This window comes from Cyclopterus lumpus, chromosome 3, assembly GCF_009769545.1.
Source record: "Cyclopterus lumpus isolate fCycLum1 chromosome 3, fCycLum1.pri, whole genome shotgun sequence".
In the NCBI taxonomy this organism is placed as follows: Eukaryota; Metazoa; Chordata; class Actinopteri; order Perciformes; family Cyclopteridae; genus Cyclopterus; species Cyclopterus lumpus.
The window spans coordinates 11,110,809-11,128,406 of record NC_046968.1 but is presented as its reverse complement, the minus strand read 5'-3'; the positions used below and the strand labels follow the sequence as shown (position 1 = coordinate 11,128,406).

The 17,598-nt window shown below is 38.5% G+C and overlaps 1 protein-coding gene across 1 annotated transcript in view; it reads left to right on the top strand.

Moving 5' to 3' along the window:
• The window catches only part of gpc6a (glypican 6a), a 124,914-nt gene that overhangs the window by 106,080 nt on the left and 1,236 nt on the right, over positions 1-17,598 (top strand). The window contains exons 7-8 of the mRNA XM_034527255.1: positions 14,967-15,097; positions 16,614-16,789. Coding sequence (XP_034383146.1) covers positions 14,967-15,097; positions 16,614-16,789 — 307 coding nt within the window. The remainder of the gene's footprint in view (positions 1-14,966; positions 15,098-16,613; positions 16,790-17,598) is intronic.

Below are 17,598 nucleotides of genomic sequence, written 5' to 3'. Positions count from 1 at the left end.
TAGATCAAGACATTCGCAACCATTTCAGGTAGGGACGTGAACGTACGGGTTTTTCGGCTGGAGAGAAGTGAGGGCCAGAGATTAATGTTTGTTTCAATAACACAACCGACCTGTAACAAATTGTGCCCAAGTGTTCTGTCTGTGAAGTGGTTTTGGTGGTCATAGAAGGGAGGCAAAATTGTTGTCAAGGCTTTGTGCATATAATGTTCCAATAAAGAAATTACTGTTCAGTGGTATTCATTTTAAATGTAGCTGTGTAACCTACAATCACTCCAACACTGTTGTTCAGATTATCTTTAAAAGCTTCACTTTCAGTCTTTATTGATGCCTATCAATGATGAGTTTAAAATAATTGGATGCTGTGAACTGAATTGTCTCAGTTTTCACCTCCACGGCCGTGATAGAGGGCGATGAATCCGTCTGTCCAGAGGTGATTCTGTCTGTCAAAAGAGATGGAAATCTGACAGAGACGGATGTGTAATCAGCCGTGTTCGCTCAACAGAGACCTGTCTGAATTAGGATGAATGTACGTGGTCAGACACAACAGATCAATGGAGCCACCTTCTAACTTTTCAGAGTTTAAAAGCAGCTCCATCACTTAACTTATCATTATACCCGGGCCTTCCCCTACCTGCTTCACTTCCTCACAGTTCATTTGAGGTAGTTTGCTTTTTTACCTTTCACATTATACACTTTTCTTTGTAATACTTGCATGCTTTGCTAAATTAGCACTGCACACACCAGCTGATGCATTAAGCTGAACAATGTTCTTCATGGTTATTGGGGGGTTTTGATGCTCCAATCTCTCACAAAAACACACAATTGAGCAGAAATGTAGCATGAAAAGAAGACCAACTCGTAGCACTCTGTGTCAGCGTGTACGGCTGTAGAGGAAAACACCTATTGTGGTAGACAGCTGCTTGAAGTGCACAGTATGGGTCATGCTGCAGGGAGACGTAAATTACTAAACCATGGCGATGTTTTGTTGTTTGGTAGTTTCCAGTTATTTTGCCTGGTTTCTTCGCAGGCTCTTCTCGGCAGGCTCTACTTACGTATCTTACACTGCTTGATTTATACCAAAAAAAACATCCGTGTTCTGACTGAGATGGACTTCCTGTCATATTTCCCGTCTCAGACGTAATGAGCGTCAATGACGGCCTTTTTAACCTCAACATCTCATGTAGGTGGACTTTCAAATATACAAAACCTGGCTGAGACGACCAAGCCTGGATTGTACAGTGTGCATCTCCTGGTGTGACATAGTTTAATGTAATCCTTGCCATGTAGACATGATAGAAACGGGTTATTGTATCTGTTGGTTGTTAGCAGGCTTCTGCGGTTTGCCCTTGGAATTAAAACAGTGTTGATTTTGTGTTTCCACACAAATTGAATAAACCTGGCAACCAGGGGAGAGGTGTTGGAGACATGCCACTCATGTATGCCACTAAAGTACAGTATTGTGAACAGCAAAACACCTTTCCTTTGTATCCTTTAAAAATGAATACGATATGGCTCATACACATTCTGCTGTATACCAACAGTGTGGCCAGTGTGCATTGGAATGATGGGCACTGCTGAAGTCTTTTCAGTGTGGAGACTTTCTGATTAACTAATCACTAGACTCATGTTGTCATGTTGGAGTGAGTGACAGTGCTGTCAAATCACCAACAGACAGGATCTAATAATCTCTGTTGCAATTATTCACTTGTTTGCTCAAAGGAAACCTGACCCAGTTACTAGTATTTACCCTTTCCTCTCGCACACATTCTTGGCACCACAGTATCTTAAATTTCAGTGTAAATTAGAGTAACATCCTATCTCAAAGCTAAATTTGGGCCTAAACTGGTCCACTGAACCTGGCTGCTTTATCGTCTGAGCAGCTTGTCAGTAAATGCTGCCAGAAAGCCACAACATGTACTGGGATCTGTCTCAGCTCCTGCTGCACTGCTCATCAGAAGGCTGTTTAGCCAACCACTGTTTCCCATGACATAGTGTGGTTAGCACGCCTGCCTAAAGGTAGAAGGTGTTTCCCTCGCTTGAAAACAGCAGAGCCGTTTGAGCTCAACTCATCTATGTGGGTAGGCAAGCGAGCTGAATTGAACCACAGTGTGTCCACGAAAATCCTATAAAGGGCATTATTCAAAGCACTGAATCACAAAATGCAGGACCATTGTGTTTGAGGTAAGCTAACCCAATTGCTATGAGCACAATGAGGAACTGACCATTTTGTGCCGCTTCCCTTTGGAATTTTGTTCTACTTTTTTATAATAAGTCTTAACCACGCTTTATATAGTTTAAATCCCTCAGTGCAGAGAGACTGGTTCAATCCACAATACCATTAAGTGGCTCCTATTGGTGTCCATGTGACCTAGAAAGTGGAGGATCCTGCATTCCAAAACTCTGGTTAAGATTGATCAATACAGTCATTCTTTCCAGCAGTGCAACAGTATCTGGTCCATTTATTTGGGTCCATAAAGTGTGTGTCAAGATGACAGAAGCTTACTTTGCTCAGTGTGCTTCAATACTGATGCTTGAACGGTGTTCGGGTCTATTCTATCTCACTGTTGTTCATTTGGTTTGATAGAAGTTACGGAGGGTTTGTTTCCTATGCAGTGTCCTTGTGTGATGTTTGGGCTGGACACTAGAAGTGAAGAAGAAGTGCAAATGAACAGATTACAGTAATTACTGTTGTTGTTGTGCCTATAACTAGCCCAGGGTAAATCAATAATGATGCCTCCCAGACTGTAAATTATTCATCCATTTCCATTTCTGCTCATTACTGTTCCAGTATGCAATGGACATTTTGCCAGTCAATGTATGGCCTAACGCATGAACACATTTTCATTTTTTACATTTAAAGGCGTATTACTCAAGAGTTCAATGACAAATTAAATTAACACCCACATGCAGGGGATTTAAACTCATTTATCCCATCAATGATAAAAGTGTGGAACTGAATATTATGTATCATAGATTTCAGATTGCTCCTCCTGCCTGAGTCCAGATGTTAATGCATCAAAACTGCAACTAACTTCTACAGTTGCTTTTGTAACTTTACCTTACAGAGAAGCATCTGTTTACAAAGCCGTTCCTCCAAACGGTGTGTTTACCCTTGGGATGGGACACAAAACCAGTTGTGTATGAAACTTCCATCTGTGCTTACATTAGTCAGGTCACGGTTTGCTTAGCACACATGTGCTGTACTAAAACTGCTCAGTACCGTTACCATTTGAGGTCTAATTTCACTGTTTTATAGTACAATGAGTTCAGTTGGGTCCAATAGGCAGAGTAAACATATTTTATCAAAGACACAAATAGTATATGTTAGAACAATTCTACAGTATATAATTATGGTTTAGCTAGCATGAAGACCTTGTTTATTTAATGACTCATGCATTATAATAATATATAATAATATAATGTATCCTTTATTGATCCCAAAATGGGCAAATTATTCTCTGCATTTCACCCATCCTTAGTTATTGATCAGCGGGCTGCAGTGAAGCAACTGGGGGTTCAGTGTCTTGCTCAAGGACACTTCAACATGCAACTATGGGGAGAGCGGGTATTGAACCGGGTACCTTGTGGTTACAGGACAACCACTCTCCCTATGAGCTACAGCCTCCCTCAATATTTGGAGGTGCTAAAAAGGACACGTGTTTATCATTTTCCTCGAGTTCAACAACACATTTCATCTCAATTCACAAATAAATCTATGGAATGTTCGATGCTTCTTTTCCCAAAAGCTTTATTTTTTTTAATGTAAAACAACCAGATCAAGACACCAGGTGATATAGTTGTGAAACTAATTGAGTGATGTATGCCATTATATTTGAAACACTCTATACCGTCTATTCACAATCCTCAATGCTGCGTTCACACCAAAAGCGAAGCAAATGTTAACGTTGCTTTACTTGCGTGAGTTTACACGCTGGACTATTTGCGATTGTTCACTTCATTCGCGCTAGATGCGCCGGAGAGGAGGCGTGGCTTATCGCCATGGAAACGGTTAATTACTGCCATCCACCATGGAAGAATTAACCACTATTTCTGCTTTGTACATGTTGTGGAAGTCCCACAAACGTCAGCCCATCAGACGCCCTTGTGTCTGGGTTCATAATATTATCCATGAATGAGGCGACGTTTTTTGCGTCGCTTCATTCACGCCGCCAGATGGAAATGCGCGTTACTCGCATCCATATGCGTCTGTGCATTGACTTTGCATGTAATCTACTCGCAACTCTTTTGGTGTGAACGCACCATGACTCCAGACTTTGAGACTCTTGAAGCATCCCCAGTTCTCCCATTATGAATTCCTCCATCAGGTCTATGTCAGTGTTACACTAAGGTAGTGCTGCTTATTTTTCTTCAAAGCACCATGTTTTTCAGTATTTACCTACTGATAAGGTAATCAGAAGAAAAGTTTAATTTTGTGTATTTTTTAATTTTTTCTTTTCGTTTAATTTATTTTGAGTTTGTGGATAAAAGCTGCTCCTCAACACACTGACTTGTTTCCATAGTGCAGCGTTGGTTGTCATAGATTCAGTGAGTGAGTATTCTCAGCTAAAGTTACATCATTTGAGTGTTAAAGGATACCTTTTCCTTTCAGAGATTCACCATGCAGCTGCTCTTTTGCCCCCTGACTTCTTCCACACTGGCTGTTCTGTTTTTGTTCTCTCTTTCCGGTCACGTTTTAGAAGGTTTTCTGTTTCTTATCTGTTCATGTGCTCAACACTGATTGCAGCTGATAACAACTGACCTTTTACAAGATGAATGAGACACACGCCAGTACCATATCGCACATTTTAAATACTATTTGGAGAGTACAACAAAAAACGTTCTTTGTAAAAAAATAAGATTGTGAGTTAATTTTTTCCATTGTTCTCATGCGAGGTAATCTGAAAATGTTTTGTATTTTCAGTTCGTAAAAATAGCCGGCTAAAATGATTATTAGAGTATTAGATTCCTTGTTTTGCATACGTGTTGTTTCTCATTTATTTGCTCCCAATGGAGCTGCAAAATGTGCAATGCTATTATTGACAGATACTACAGTACATATGATATGATATGAGCAAAGCCTATTATGACTTAATTACATGGATAACAAGTTCACACACACACACAGTGCTGTAAAAAGCATGAAGGTTATTGGGCAAAGCTGTTGTCATGGGGACTAGTTATTAATTGCATAGTAATGATACCTATAACCTGAAATTACCAGATGAGTGGGAGATATCATTATGGTTACAACAACATTATGGTTACAAAATCAATGTGGTTACAAAACCTCCACCAATTATATAATTAGCTGTGGACATGATCAGAAAATATTGCATTAAACTGTTTAATTTAGAAACCACTGGCTTTACACCCACAAAACATATTATTTTACATTTAATTAAGACAAATGTTTATCTAAGTCCTTGTCTACATCACTAACAACAGTAGTGTGTAATACCCCCTATACCGGGTAGCTGCATTCAAAGTTGATTTGGCAGTTGAAGGAAACTTCTCATGTAACTTCCTTCAAACTTCTTCTCTGATACCGTCTGCCAAAAACTGCTTTTAAGAACTCATACTGGTCCGGGATTGTTATTTCCCATGTCGGCAATTCTTCCACATAATCCAACATCTGGACTGTTCTCGTCTTTGTGAAATATCTGTCTGCGCTGCTACCTTGGCCCTCTCTGCTACATTGGACTTGGCATAGCTTGAGCCAGTTAAAAAATGCTGTGAAAGGCACCAGAGCATCTCCGTCATCCTGGCCATCAGCTTTAATGATCCACTGACTCCTGGTCGATAAAACCATACTACTTCTCAAATACAAACATCCAGGAGCCCCCTGTCCTTAAAAAGAAATGACATCAGAATGCAAAGAGGGCTATTGTCCTTGCTTAAAAAGTAAACCTTAATTTCAGATTAAAGACATTTTTCCTTTTTTTTATGTGCTATAGAACAGCTATACAGTCCACCTCCTGCAGACCCGTTTATTTGTTCTCCCACACTAAGTACTACTAGTTGTGACTACGATTCAGTAGTGCAAGACTGTTGTCCGCATGCAGTGTCCTCGCTGACAATTACAGGCTAATCTATTCTGGGCTCACATATGTTTATTTTTAAAAGGATGGCCTTCCCTTTCCTGCTCCAGTCATATGAATTATAAACGTCAATATTTGTCATCCTCTTCAGCATGAGTTTTTTTTTTTAAAACCAATTGTTACATTAAATTCAGTATGCCGTATTTATTTAATGTACATTTTCAATTGAGTATAATATATGAATGGTATTTGCTCTCATGATTTGAAATTGCACATCAGTCAATCGGAAATAAATTAGTTTTCTCTACTTTGAAGACATTACATATTCAAAACTAAATAAGCTTTAACAAAGAAAAAAAACATCCTTTGGTTTTATTTTTTAAAGTGTATTACTAAAAAGCATGTCATTTGCTTTATAGAACTATGTGGTTTGATCAGATTTGAATATGAACGGCCGGGAAACGTAAGCAAACGAATTTCATCTACTATCACAAGTAATTCAAATATCTATACACTCTGATTGACACACATCACCTGTTTTGTAAATGATCCCAGCCTACATGCAACCAGGAAAAAGAGACCAGACAATAACACAAATACAGAAATCTCTCATTTCAACTCTCGCAGAAATGTATGTCTCCATGTATAACCCTATTCAAACTCACTCCAGTAAGAAGCTGGTTTTGTTTTTACCTTCAAACATCCAGGATGCCATCATTTGTGCTTCCATTTCCCCTCCCCCGATCATGATTATTGTTACTGTGTTGACATATTTTAGGTTGTGGAGTATTTATTTTAGACTGGAGCAAAAGCTCTAAATAATGCAGCCGGGCTTCTTACTTGGTCGAGAATGAGGAAATACATTATCTCCCTTTTGGCCTTCCGACACTGGGCTCCTCTGAAAATCTGTATTGATTTTATTTCTATTGTTAGTATTTAAACCACGTTCTGGGCTTTTAAATCAACATGAGCCTGAACACACATTGAGATCATTTTGCAAGGCCCGTATGACTGTCTAGACGCAGATCATGGGGCACTGGGATTTATCTATTAAGGCCCGTAGACTGTGAAGGCAGCTTTGTGCCCTGGTATCCAGCATTGTGCCATGGTCAAATATTGAATTATTAACAAAACCGTTTTTGTTAATGTTGCTTTAATTTCACTGCTTTGTCATCTGCTGTCCTAAATATACTTGTTTTTAAAATTATTCTTGTTTTCTTTTTTATTATTATTCAGTCTTAAGGAAAGTGAGTGTTGTATGAGTCAGTTAACAGGACGGGCAAGCTGCTGGTGCATGCTTGGGTTCCGATTAATGCTTACTTTGTAAATACTGTGAGCCATAGCGGATTTTGCTTTTGTGAGATTGATTAAGATAGACTTCTATAAAGGTCCATATGTGTTCTTAGGCAGAGAATCACTGTTGTTAAGAGACCTAAGCCTGGTGTCAATTGTAGAGTTTAAAACTTGCTTCAGTATGAAAACCGGTCAATTTAAAGATGGACGGAGAGCATCTGCATATACTTAAATGTGGTGTAACTCTGTTGTTCATTCTGTACACATGATATCGATTGCACTTCTGTCCATCCTGGGAGAGGAATCCCTCCTCTGTTGCTCTCCCGAAGGTTTCTTCCCCTTTTCTCCCCGTTAAAGGTCTTAAAGGAGTTGTTCCTGATCCGATGTGAGGTCCCGGGACAGAGGATGTCGTATGTGTACAGATTGTAAAGCCCTCTGAGGCAAAATTGTCATTTGTGATGTTGGGCTGTACTAAAAAAATGTAATTCAATTGAACTTAACGTCGATCAGCATTCATATAGGAAAGGGCTTGTAAAAGATTATTATGATAAGTGAACTTACAATAAGTGTGTTAGTTCTGTCTGATTTGCTGTTGCCCTGTTTAATGAGCTCACAGCTACGCTGAAAGCAGCTCGGTCTAATTAGAGTCAACTGTATGTTATTTGGAGCCGAAGCAGGTGGACATGACCCGTGAAAGCCCTATTTAAATGGCTGGCCCTATATTAACATGCATTGCTGCATGGCACCCTACATGCTCTAATGGATCCACAAGCACTTGACACCACTTCCGAGACTCTGCAAACCCAGGAGGAGGCGGGTTGGGATAAAGCTTTGTTTGAATAAAATCTTTGATTAAGGCAGTGCACAAAGGAATGGAGGAACTAGATAAGAAGAGTAAAACGGTGCTGTTCTTTTTTAATATGTTGGCAATAGAAACTGAAAATGTGTAAGAGATGTTCTATTGTGTGTTGTCACATGGTCCTTTTTGGTATTTTCTGTTGGCACATAATAAAAACTGTGGTGGAAGATTTCTATGTTTGATCAGGTGGAGAGTTGTGGTTCAAATATTCAATTGCAACAAACAGAGTATCCGAAGGAATCAAAGTTGTCTTTCCGTTTATTCAAGCTTGCAAGCTGGGAAAAGGGTTCAACAGCCACGTATCTCAGTGAGCTGCCGAAATCTCTTGATTCATACATTGTATTACATCGTGATTTATACAAGCACATGCACCCCCCTCCAGGGCCCACTATGACGACAAACGAAGAAACCGTGTGAATGTCTTGGATAAGAATTGAGAAGAACAAAGAACAGAGTGTATTGGTTTCGATAAGGCATATGGCCATCTGTCCTCCTCCCCATCCTCCCTGTTACTCTGCCCTTGAACCAGTTCACAAAACAACACATATTTTTACTGTCACAAAACACAAGAGTGTTTGAAATGTAAGGGTAAGATCACCAAAATCTACTAATCACATTGTCAGTAAGAATTGAGAAAGGATAGCTTTTGATTTTTTTCAAGAGTGCAACACAACACTCTTGAGCCTGTGTACATTGAACACGTTAGGAGTCACTGTTATCATCATGCTGCATGCAAAATGTTTATGCAGTGCAACTTCACATACAGACAAGCCAGTGACCAACATCCACTCAATTATTAGGTCAGACTTGAAAGATGAATATAGGCACAGGGACCTTTTCCCAGGGGATTGTAGTTTTATTAACTCGCAGATAGCACAGTGTGAAATTGATTAAGATGTTTAGGTTTATTTATTTGAACAATTCAAGCAATACAATTACAAAATAAACAAACATAATAGAGATAAATGAATATCACTGTGCAGAAAGAGGCAAAAAGCCAACTGGGCTTATTTGAAGCCTCCATCTATATAATATTAAAATATTTTACAAATTTACAAACATAAAATGAAACATGCATAAGAAAGACAACAAGAGAAAAAGAAAAAAAATGTAATTGTGTGCGTGTGTACATGCGTGTGCATGTGAAAGTGCATGGCTTGTGTTTGTTGGATCCCTGTGGTTGTTCCTAAGCAATGGAAATGCTAAGTGAACTATAAATGTAGATATAACAGCTAAAACAAGAAAGAAATGAACACTAATACATAACACTCTTACAAAACAGCAATTAGAATTTCTTTTAGGCACTTTTTAAAACATTTTATTAGAGGGACATTTTTTGCTAGGTGGGCACTGTGTCCACACATCTTCATTTCCATTTCAAAACCCATATATTTTGCTACGTGTACACAGAGCGTCCACACTACTCCGGAGTTTTAGAGCACTGGAAAAAAAGGAGTTTAAAAACGCTACCGAAGCCTGGTAAATTTCTTTGTGTGTACAGGCAGAACCGCATAAGTTTTAAAACGATGACGGACATGTGTTGGCTACTTGATTGGGTCTTATCACAACGTGTCCTTCGCCCTATCAAGTGACTCGTTCTTGGAAGAAAACAAACAACAGAAGCCCAGATTATCATCTATCATCTTAATTCAACACTGATAACTGATTGCAGGCGTGGATGGCCTGGTTGTCTAGCAGCTGTTGTGCAGTTAAATTCCGCATTTATAATCATACAACTGTCGACATGCGGAGGAAGCAGCTGTTATTGGAGTGATTAGCAAGCGCCGTGTCCAGCGGCATTTGCAGAAAGAGATGGACGCACACAGAAACTGTAAACGAACAAAAGCATAAATGCTCTCCAGTACGACGAGGACTTCAGCCCGCTGGCGGAGCAATGAAAACAACGAATCAGAAGAAACGAGTGAGCGACTGTGTTGACCACATTTAATGACCCATAATCTAGTAAACTTTGATTTGTAAGTGTTCATTTTAAAGTAAATTTGATGTGATTGTGAGAAAGAGACCTGTAGAGCTGTAACTAAGTCTAAAAAAAGATAACTTCTATACTCTAACAGACAAAAATATTCCTCTATACTATAGAGGAATATTTTAGATTTTTCATGCTTGCTAGTATGGACGGAAATCATTTCGCTGTGTTTTAGTTTTAAAACCCCGGTTTTAAATGAATATGTAGTAGTGTGGATGTAGCCTTAAGCAGTGCTTGCTTCTGGGAGCTATAGCTCCACTCCCACTCATCACAGTGATAAGCAGGCAGTTTGACGATAGAAAGATAGAAAGTAGAAGATGAAATACAATAATCCAAATGAGAAAAATCACTATCAGTGTTCTTGATCTTTTCTACCAATTAACCTGTAGTTGATATTATCTGTTATTTAGCGGCTGTGTAAAGCAGTGCAGCTGTGCCATTAAGACGAGGAGGGACACTGAAGGTTCGGCTGCATCTAATCTTTTTGGCTGCAGCAGCAGTAACTTTGCTAGCGGGAGTCATACCCACTGCCCTGGGCGCTCATGTCCTTATGTGTGTGTCTATATGTTTTAATTTATTTATGAACACATGTTTATATAGTTGTGGAGTGAAACAGGCTGTTCTGATACTGAACTTGTGTTACTGTTTATGTGGACTGCACATTTTCTATACAGATGGAACACAACTGCATTATACTTTCATAGGCATCAATTTCCAAATGAACCATACATGGATTCATTTACTTATATGTTTATACATATGTATTTATTGTCGCTGCCTCCACTTCACCTGAAATATTCCTGCTTGCAGACATTCAGCTGTCAGATTAGAACATATAAACGTGGTTTATAGGTTCAAGTATAACAACCAAGCACATTCTGATCTGATCTATATTTTGTTGTCAGTGCCAGGAAGCGTTGGGCCGTAATCAATCACAGCCCCACCACGATGTGTTGAACCTAACCAGCGTTGGTATCTCCATGACAGGACTACCACATCAAAGTGAGGGCAGTCTCCTGCAGTGGCGTCCTTTCATGGTTCACCCCAGGCTTCACTGTATGCACTCTAGGACATGGTGTGTGTGTGTGTGTGTGTGTGTGCGTGTGTGTGTGTGTGTACATACATACATACATACACGCGTGTCTTTCTGTCCACATTAGCTTTATATACATAATGAGGGCGTTAACTGTAACTGGGGGGGTCAAGAATAAATAAATAGGATGAGAATTAATTTTTTTTCTTCATGGTTTTCAGAATCATAAATTTGAATGTATGAATTAGCTATGTGGGATTATTTGTATTCCTGAAGAACAAATAAAACCATGCACGTTCAATTAGAACTACAAAACTACAAGGTAAACCAAACAAAAGTCTTTATGTAGGAACAGCTTCCATCAGGTCTACCTATTTGCGTAAGAATGCACAAAAAGGCATCCTGACATTATCGTGTAAAACAGTGAAAATGGTGGAAGACACAATACTTCCTGTAACTTCTAGTTATGGCATTTCTTGCCCCATGGCCCTTCTTTTAACATTAAGTTTGGTGGTCTTGGGTTGTGCTCTTTGACGTCAGTTTCCTCAATGGATGTAAAGAAAACTGGATAAAGTGTTAGTGGTGGGGGGAAGAAAGTTGCTCAGTGGCGCTTGAAGCAACAAAAAAAAAAAATCCATCCATGCTTGAGCTGTAAACAACGTGTAACTGGTAAACAACTCACAGAAAAACTTTCATCTCCATACTTTTTTGATCGATAACTAAAATGTTGGGATACTGCTGCAGCAGCTTCAGTGCTGGCTGTGGTGGCACCGCTGCATCTCTGGCTATTGATTGGCTAGCACAGAACTAAATAAGATTTTAGTTTATATATCAGATACTTAAACAGACAATAATCAAAAACCTGTGTTTTTGGTGGCTTTGCATTCAGTAGACATGTCACTGAAGCTAATGATGGCTGTATTTGGTTTTAATCCACTAAAGGCAGAATAACCTCAGTTTATGTCGTCAAGTTTGTTTGTTTAGGCTTTCCAGACCCACAACAGTTCCCAACCCAGCATACACTATTTATGAAAGCCCTACGACATACAGCTTGGGGGGGAATCAAAGGAAGAGAAATTCTAGAGAAATCTTTTTTTTCTCGTCAGACAGAGTGCAGTAGGAGCTGTGGGTGGGAAAGTGGCAAAACATGAACAGAAAGTTGTAGCAGTTGGCAGAAATACAATATGCAGAAACGGTATTATAATTCTACAATTATTATACCGCATCCAATACATGTAGCAAATTCAGTGTAAGAAGCCCAATAAAATAAGTCTAGGAAATGGGTATAGAAATCACTCAGTTAGTCATATCTTGTCAGGGATCGGGAATCGGGGGAAGGGTGAGTGGTCCTAAATGAACCACAAGGTTGACCACTTCATGTCCGACCTTTTTTTTCCTAGATTTTCAAATCTCAGTGAGGGATTATTTGCAGAACAACAGCTGCTTAATGCAGATGTGTAACATTGTTAAATATTTAGCATAATGGGAAAGTAGTTATATAACCTGTCAAATTCTCAGCACCCTCAAGAAAGCAGAGTTAATTTATACTGTATGATTTCTTTATTCATAATTAGTGGGTTTTAATGTCATATATATTTGTATATAGATACATACATACTGTACATACATATGTATATATAAATCATGTGTATTGAGATTTACGCTTCAACCCCAGCCAAATAAATGACTGCTCTATGACGCTTCCCAACAGTCTTCTCAAAGAACTTTCTCCTGTATATGTGAAACAAATATGGTTTATTATACAAACAATACAGCTTCAATCTAACATCTCATTGAAATTATTGTCTCTTCAGCTTATGAAATCAATAGTTGTTAGTTGTTAGAACTGAGAGGCTGCTTCTGCTAACTTCTGTGGGAAATCAAAGAACCATTGGTTCAAGAATTACTTTGAATTTCAATAACAAATATGCCACTGCTGTTAATGTTTAAATGCCCTGTGTCCGAATGGAAAGCTTGAAAAGTACTGCAACGGTAACTAAGGACAGTTTAGCAAAGGGTCAACATAACATTTATGAATCCATGTAATGTTTGAAGTATGCAGTTTGTCTGGCAAAGTGTGCAGAGTATGTAGGGAGAATATGTGAATAGATTAATTAGATAGACACGATTCAGGGATGGCAGAACATTGAAAATTGTGATATGAAATACTGCTGTAGTCTCCACCTTGTTATTATAGACCCCTATTAATTATTACCTGTGTGTGTGTAATTTGTCACTAATCTAACAACCGTATCATATATTATATTTGATTGCTACTGAACTTGGAAATGTTTGAATAATCAATACAAAAGGAGTAAGTGGAATTGTTTTTGTCAAATAAATAAATACAAAAATATATTGGAAAGTAATTTGGAAAAAACATATATATTGCTACATCAGGTTGATGTGTCAGCATATCAGACACAGTGGCAGCTATATTTTATTTCCTGTGCTCCATTAATAAAAACCCTTTCAACCAATGAGGCTCTCTTCATAGGTTGAAAGGTGTTTTTTTCCTGGGGTAAAAGGCAGTAATTGTACTCCTCGCTACTTATTGAAAAGGGTTTCGACCGGAAGGTGTGCAATTCCTTATGTTTGATTTATTAATTGTTGAGATGTTGTTTTGGTCCTGCCGCAGTACTGGGCCTACAACTTTTAACACCCAACACTTTGAACCACACAATGCACTGTGTGGTTCAAAGATTTGGCCACAGCAGACAACAGTGTTTCTTCTCTAAAGTTGAGGTAGCATTTATTAATATATGTTTGTATACTTTGACAACTCGGTTGTAATATTACTATTAAAAATAGAGGCAATGGGCTTTGCATTAAATCAGATGTTGTTTTTGAAATATCTTGGTATAAATAGTGTGAGACAGATATGTATCACTCTAACCTTTTCAGAGCCTTAAAGAAATAGCCAGCTGAAATTTGTTTAAGTCCAAAACAATTTACAGAAAAAATTGCAACACTGTTGAAAGTAATATAAATTCACAGAGAAGGTCGTGACCCATCAACAAGGTTCTTTCTTGGCTGCTGGTTTCGCTTCATAAATAAAGAACGGAACGACAAAAGTGACACAATGTGCTCTGGACACGATGCGTCCACTCGGTTGTTTGTTTTTTTGCCTGCATTCTGGTCATTCTGCTCAAACTTCTTGCTGAGTCCAGATGGAATCAGTCGGGGGCGACAGCTCATGCCAGATATCAAATTCAAAACTCTGTCATGTATGAATCAGAAATTAACACAATATGGATAAAAGTGGACAAGAAGCAAAATGGGAAGAAAAAGAACCCGAGGTCCCAACAGCACTTCTCTCCTGATGGAATAAATGAACAGATGGGGTACATACACTACTGCTGCCACATGAATGTTTAAAATCGCAGCGTTGCACACTCCTATGCAGAGATGGAGCTATTGGAGTCTTCTGTATTTGTGTTTGTTTTATCTCTCGTTTTCTTCTTTCTTTAGCATGTATCACTGAGGCCTTTTTTCAGCTTTTTTCAATCCATCATAAAATTTGTATAAATTAAAAAAAATGTTTCAAAGTTTGTGTATGTGTATATATATATATATATATATATATATATATATATATATATACATATATATATATATATATGTGTGTGTGTTTTTACTGAAATTATTGGAATCACTCAAATTCTGAGAACTGCATACAATCTGTGTCACTTATAAGCCTTTAAAAATGATTAACCCGAATATATATATCATATTTCTTGTTCTGGCCCGTGGCAGGTGATTGACATCAAAAATAAGTTGAAAGAGTCCAAGAGGTTCTGGTCCAACCTGCCAGATGACATCTGTGCCAAAGGCAAGCTCACCGAGTCTGATGACGATCAGTGCTGGAACAGCCACACGAAGGGCAGGTGAGGACTTCTGCGGCTCTTTATAACCACAGCAAAGTCACCCCACTCCACGGTTATCACATGTGGCCTGCCAGAGATTAAAATAGCCACACTGTGTTCCCGGATGAACAGTCTCTGTGTAAGTACAATGGTTTGTGCTTATAGGGAGAACTTCAATATAATCTCAGAGGTTCTAATTCCCAGAGAACTGTGGAGTTTCAAACACCTCTTATCACCACTGCAGCGTGTGGAGTGTCGAGTAGAGAGTAGATTGGAGAGTGAGTTGTTTTATCTGACAGTGAACCTGGCACGCTGGCAGAGAAAATGTATCACTCCATCACTTTGGCACTCTCGAAGTAACAAAATCACTAGATGGTGCAATAAAAGACTAATTCTTCTGTTTGTGCCAGTTACATTTTTAGATTTAGAAGGTAAATTGATTGACCAGTGATGATAAACCGTCAGTATAAGGCAGAACATGTTCGTAGTGTGTTGTGAATTTACCGGATTCTCCTGTTACTCAAACATTGACTTCGCAAACTTCACGTACCAAATAAAATACGAAATGAATGGTTGAATGCTGACATATTAACACACTTGCACAAGAAGTATAACAATGTGTCAAAACAAAACAAAGGCTAGAATGAGATGATACACACGTGGTGCATTTTTTGTTATTATTTGGCTGCATCTAAATTGTTTTTGCTTTATTATGTTTAAAAAATAGTAGCCATATGTGTGGGCATCAGGCACATTAAGGGTTTTATGTAGCAAAGTGCTCCCAAGATGAAATCGACTATTAAGCCTGATTCCACACTTATGTTTTGCCTAATTTAAGCAGCCGTCATTCAAAAGAGGAGCTCTTATGAATCCATCTCATTTCAGTTGGTCTACTTTGTGATATTCACTCAAGTTCCACAATTTCTACAGATCATCTATGTGTGGAATTGTGGAGATAGCAAGGATGCAAAGTACTGGTCAAACACTACCCAAAAGAAAACCAAAACGTATAGTTAAACAAAACCAAAGTACTCTAGACTAAATTAAGTGAACACCCTCACCACTTTGACACCACATATGCTGCAAACAAATAAAAACACAAGCAAATTAAATAAATAGTGCATAAATAGACAAGTTATATTCATTTGCGGCTATTTGTGTTTTTGAATATGAGGTGTGTTTTGAAAAAAAAAGAATACTTTTTATTATCATGTTTACCTGAACTCTGTCAGCAACCATACAGTAGATTGCCTCATATTCAGTGTCACTGATTCTACTTGATGTATTGATTTTAATGATTTATAGAGACTGATACTTTTATTCGTGAAAGGCAAATTAAAGAAAAATCAAGCAAATATGGACTACATTGTTTTTTTGCACATTTCAATTTAATTAACTTTCTTTTTTTATGATTATAACAGACGTGTTGAAATGCATCTAGAAAATATTCCATTACAGGCTCGTTACAAAATGATTTTAAGTGATACTACATGTAGATTGTAGGTGATTAAAGTTGGTGCCGTGTGATTGTGTCCAGATATTTCCCTGAAGTGGTGAAGGAGGGTCTAACCAACCAGGTGAACAACCCAGAGGTAGATGTGGATATCACCAGGCCTGACACACTGATACGACAGCAGATCATGGCTCTACGTGTCATGACCAACAAACTAAAGAACGCTTACAATGGAAATGACATCTACTTCCAGGACTCAAGTAAGTTCTCCAATCCCTCAGGTGTTTGCAAATGAGATGGGAAAAGTTTTGGATTTGGACCACACTTAGACATACACACTTTTTGAAAAAAGATCCCAGGTGTCGTTCATGTAGCAACTCATCATACAACTCCACAGGATGCATCAGTGTTGCACTGAGGCAAGACTGACATTATTAGGAGAAGAAATCATGTATGGTGACACAGACATTGATAGAAAGCCAAATCTATGTTTAGGAACATGTCCATCTACAATGCTGCCGTAACAGAAACCATTTTTTCCTTTTCATTATGGATCCCATTCAGCTGACAAGATGGAGGATATTCTCTGAGCTTCAAATCAAATGTGTGACTGCATGACTACGTTTCTGCTGCCGTCCTGTTTGTTTGTTCACTTGAAACCCAGAACTGCAGCAGCAAAATGTTTTGCAGAGATTAATATCTCACAGAAGCAGGCTTCATTAGGAAAAAGTAAACAATATGCCATGCATCTAGTATGCTTTGTTAGTGGAACATTCTTGTTTAGAGATCTATCTTTTGCACATACTGCTATTCATAACCGCCAATTTTGGCCATTTGAAATCACGCAAAACTTATTTTTTTGTTCTGTCACCTGCAAAAAAAGTCCAGGCACTTATGATGAAAAGAAAGTTTGTCGTGAAGTCAGTTAATTTTAATACATTCTCCCCAACAACATTACTCAATCACCACAGTCTGGGCCCCGAACATATGCAGCCCCCTTCTCCTTTGAATGTATAATTTATGCAGTAGTTATTAGGGTTATCAGTAATTCAGTTACCTCACACGGCAG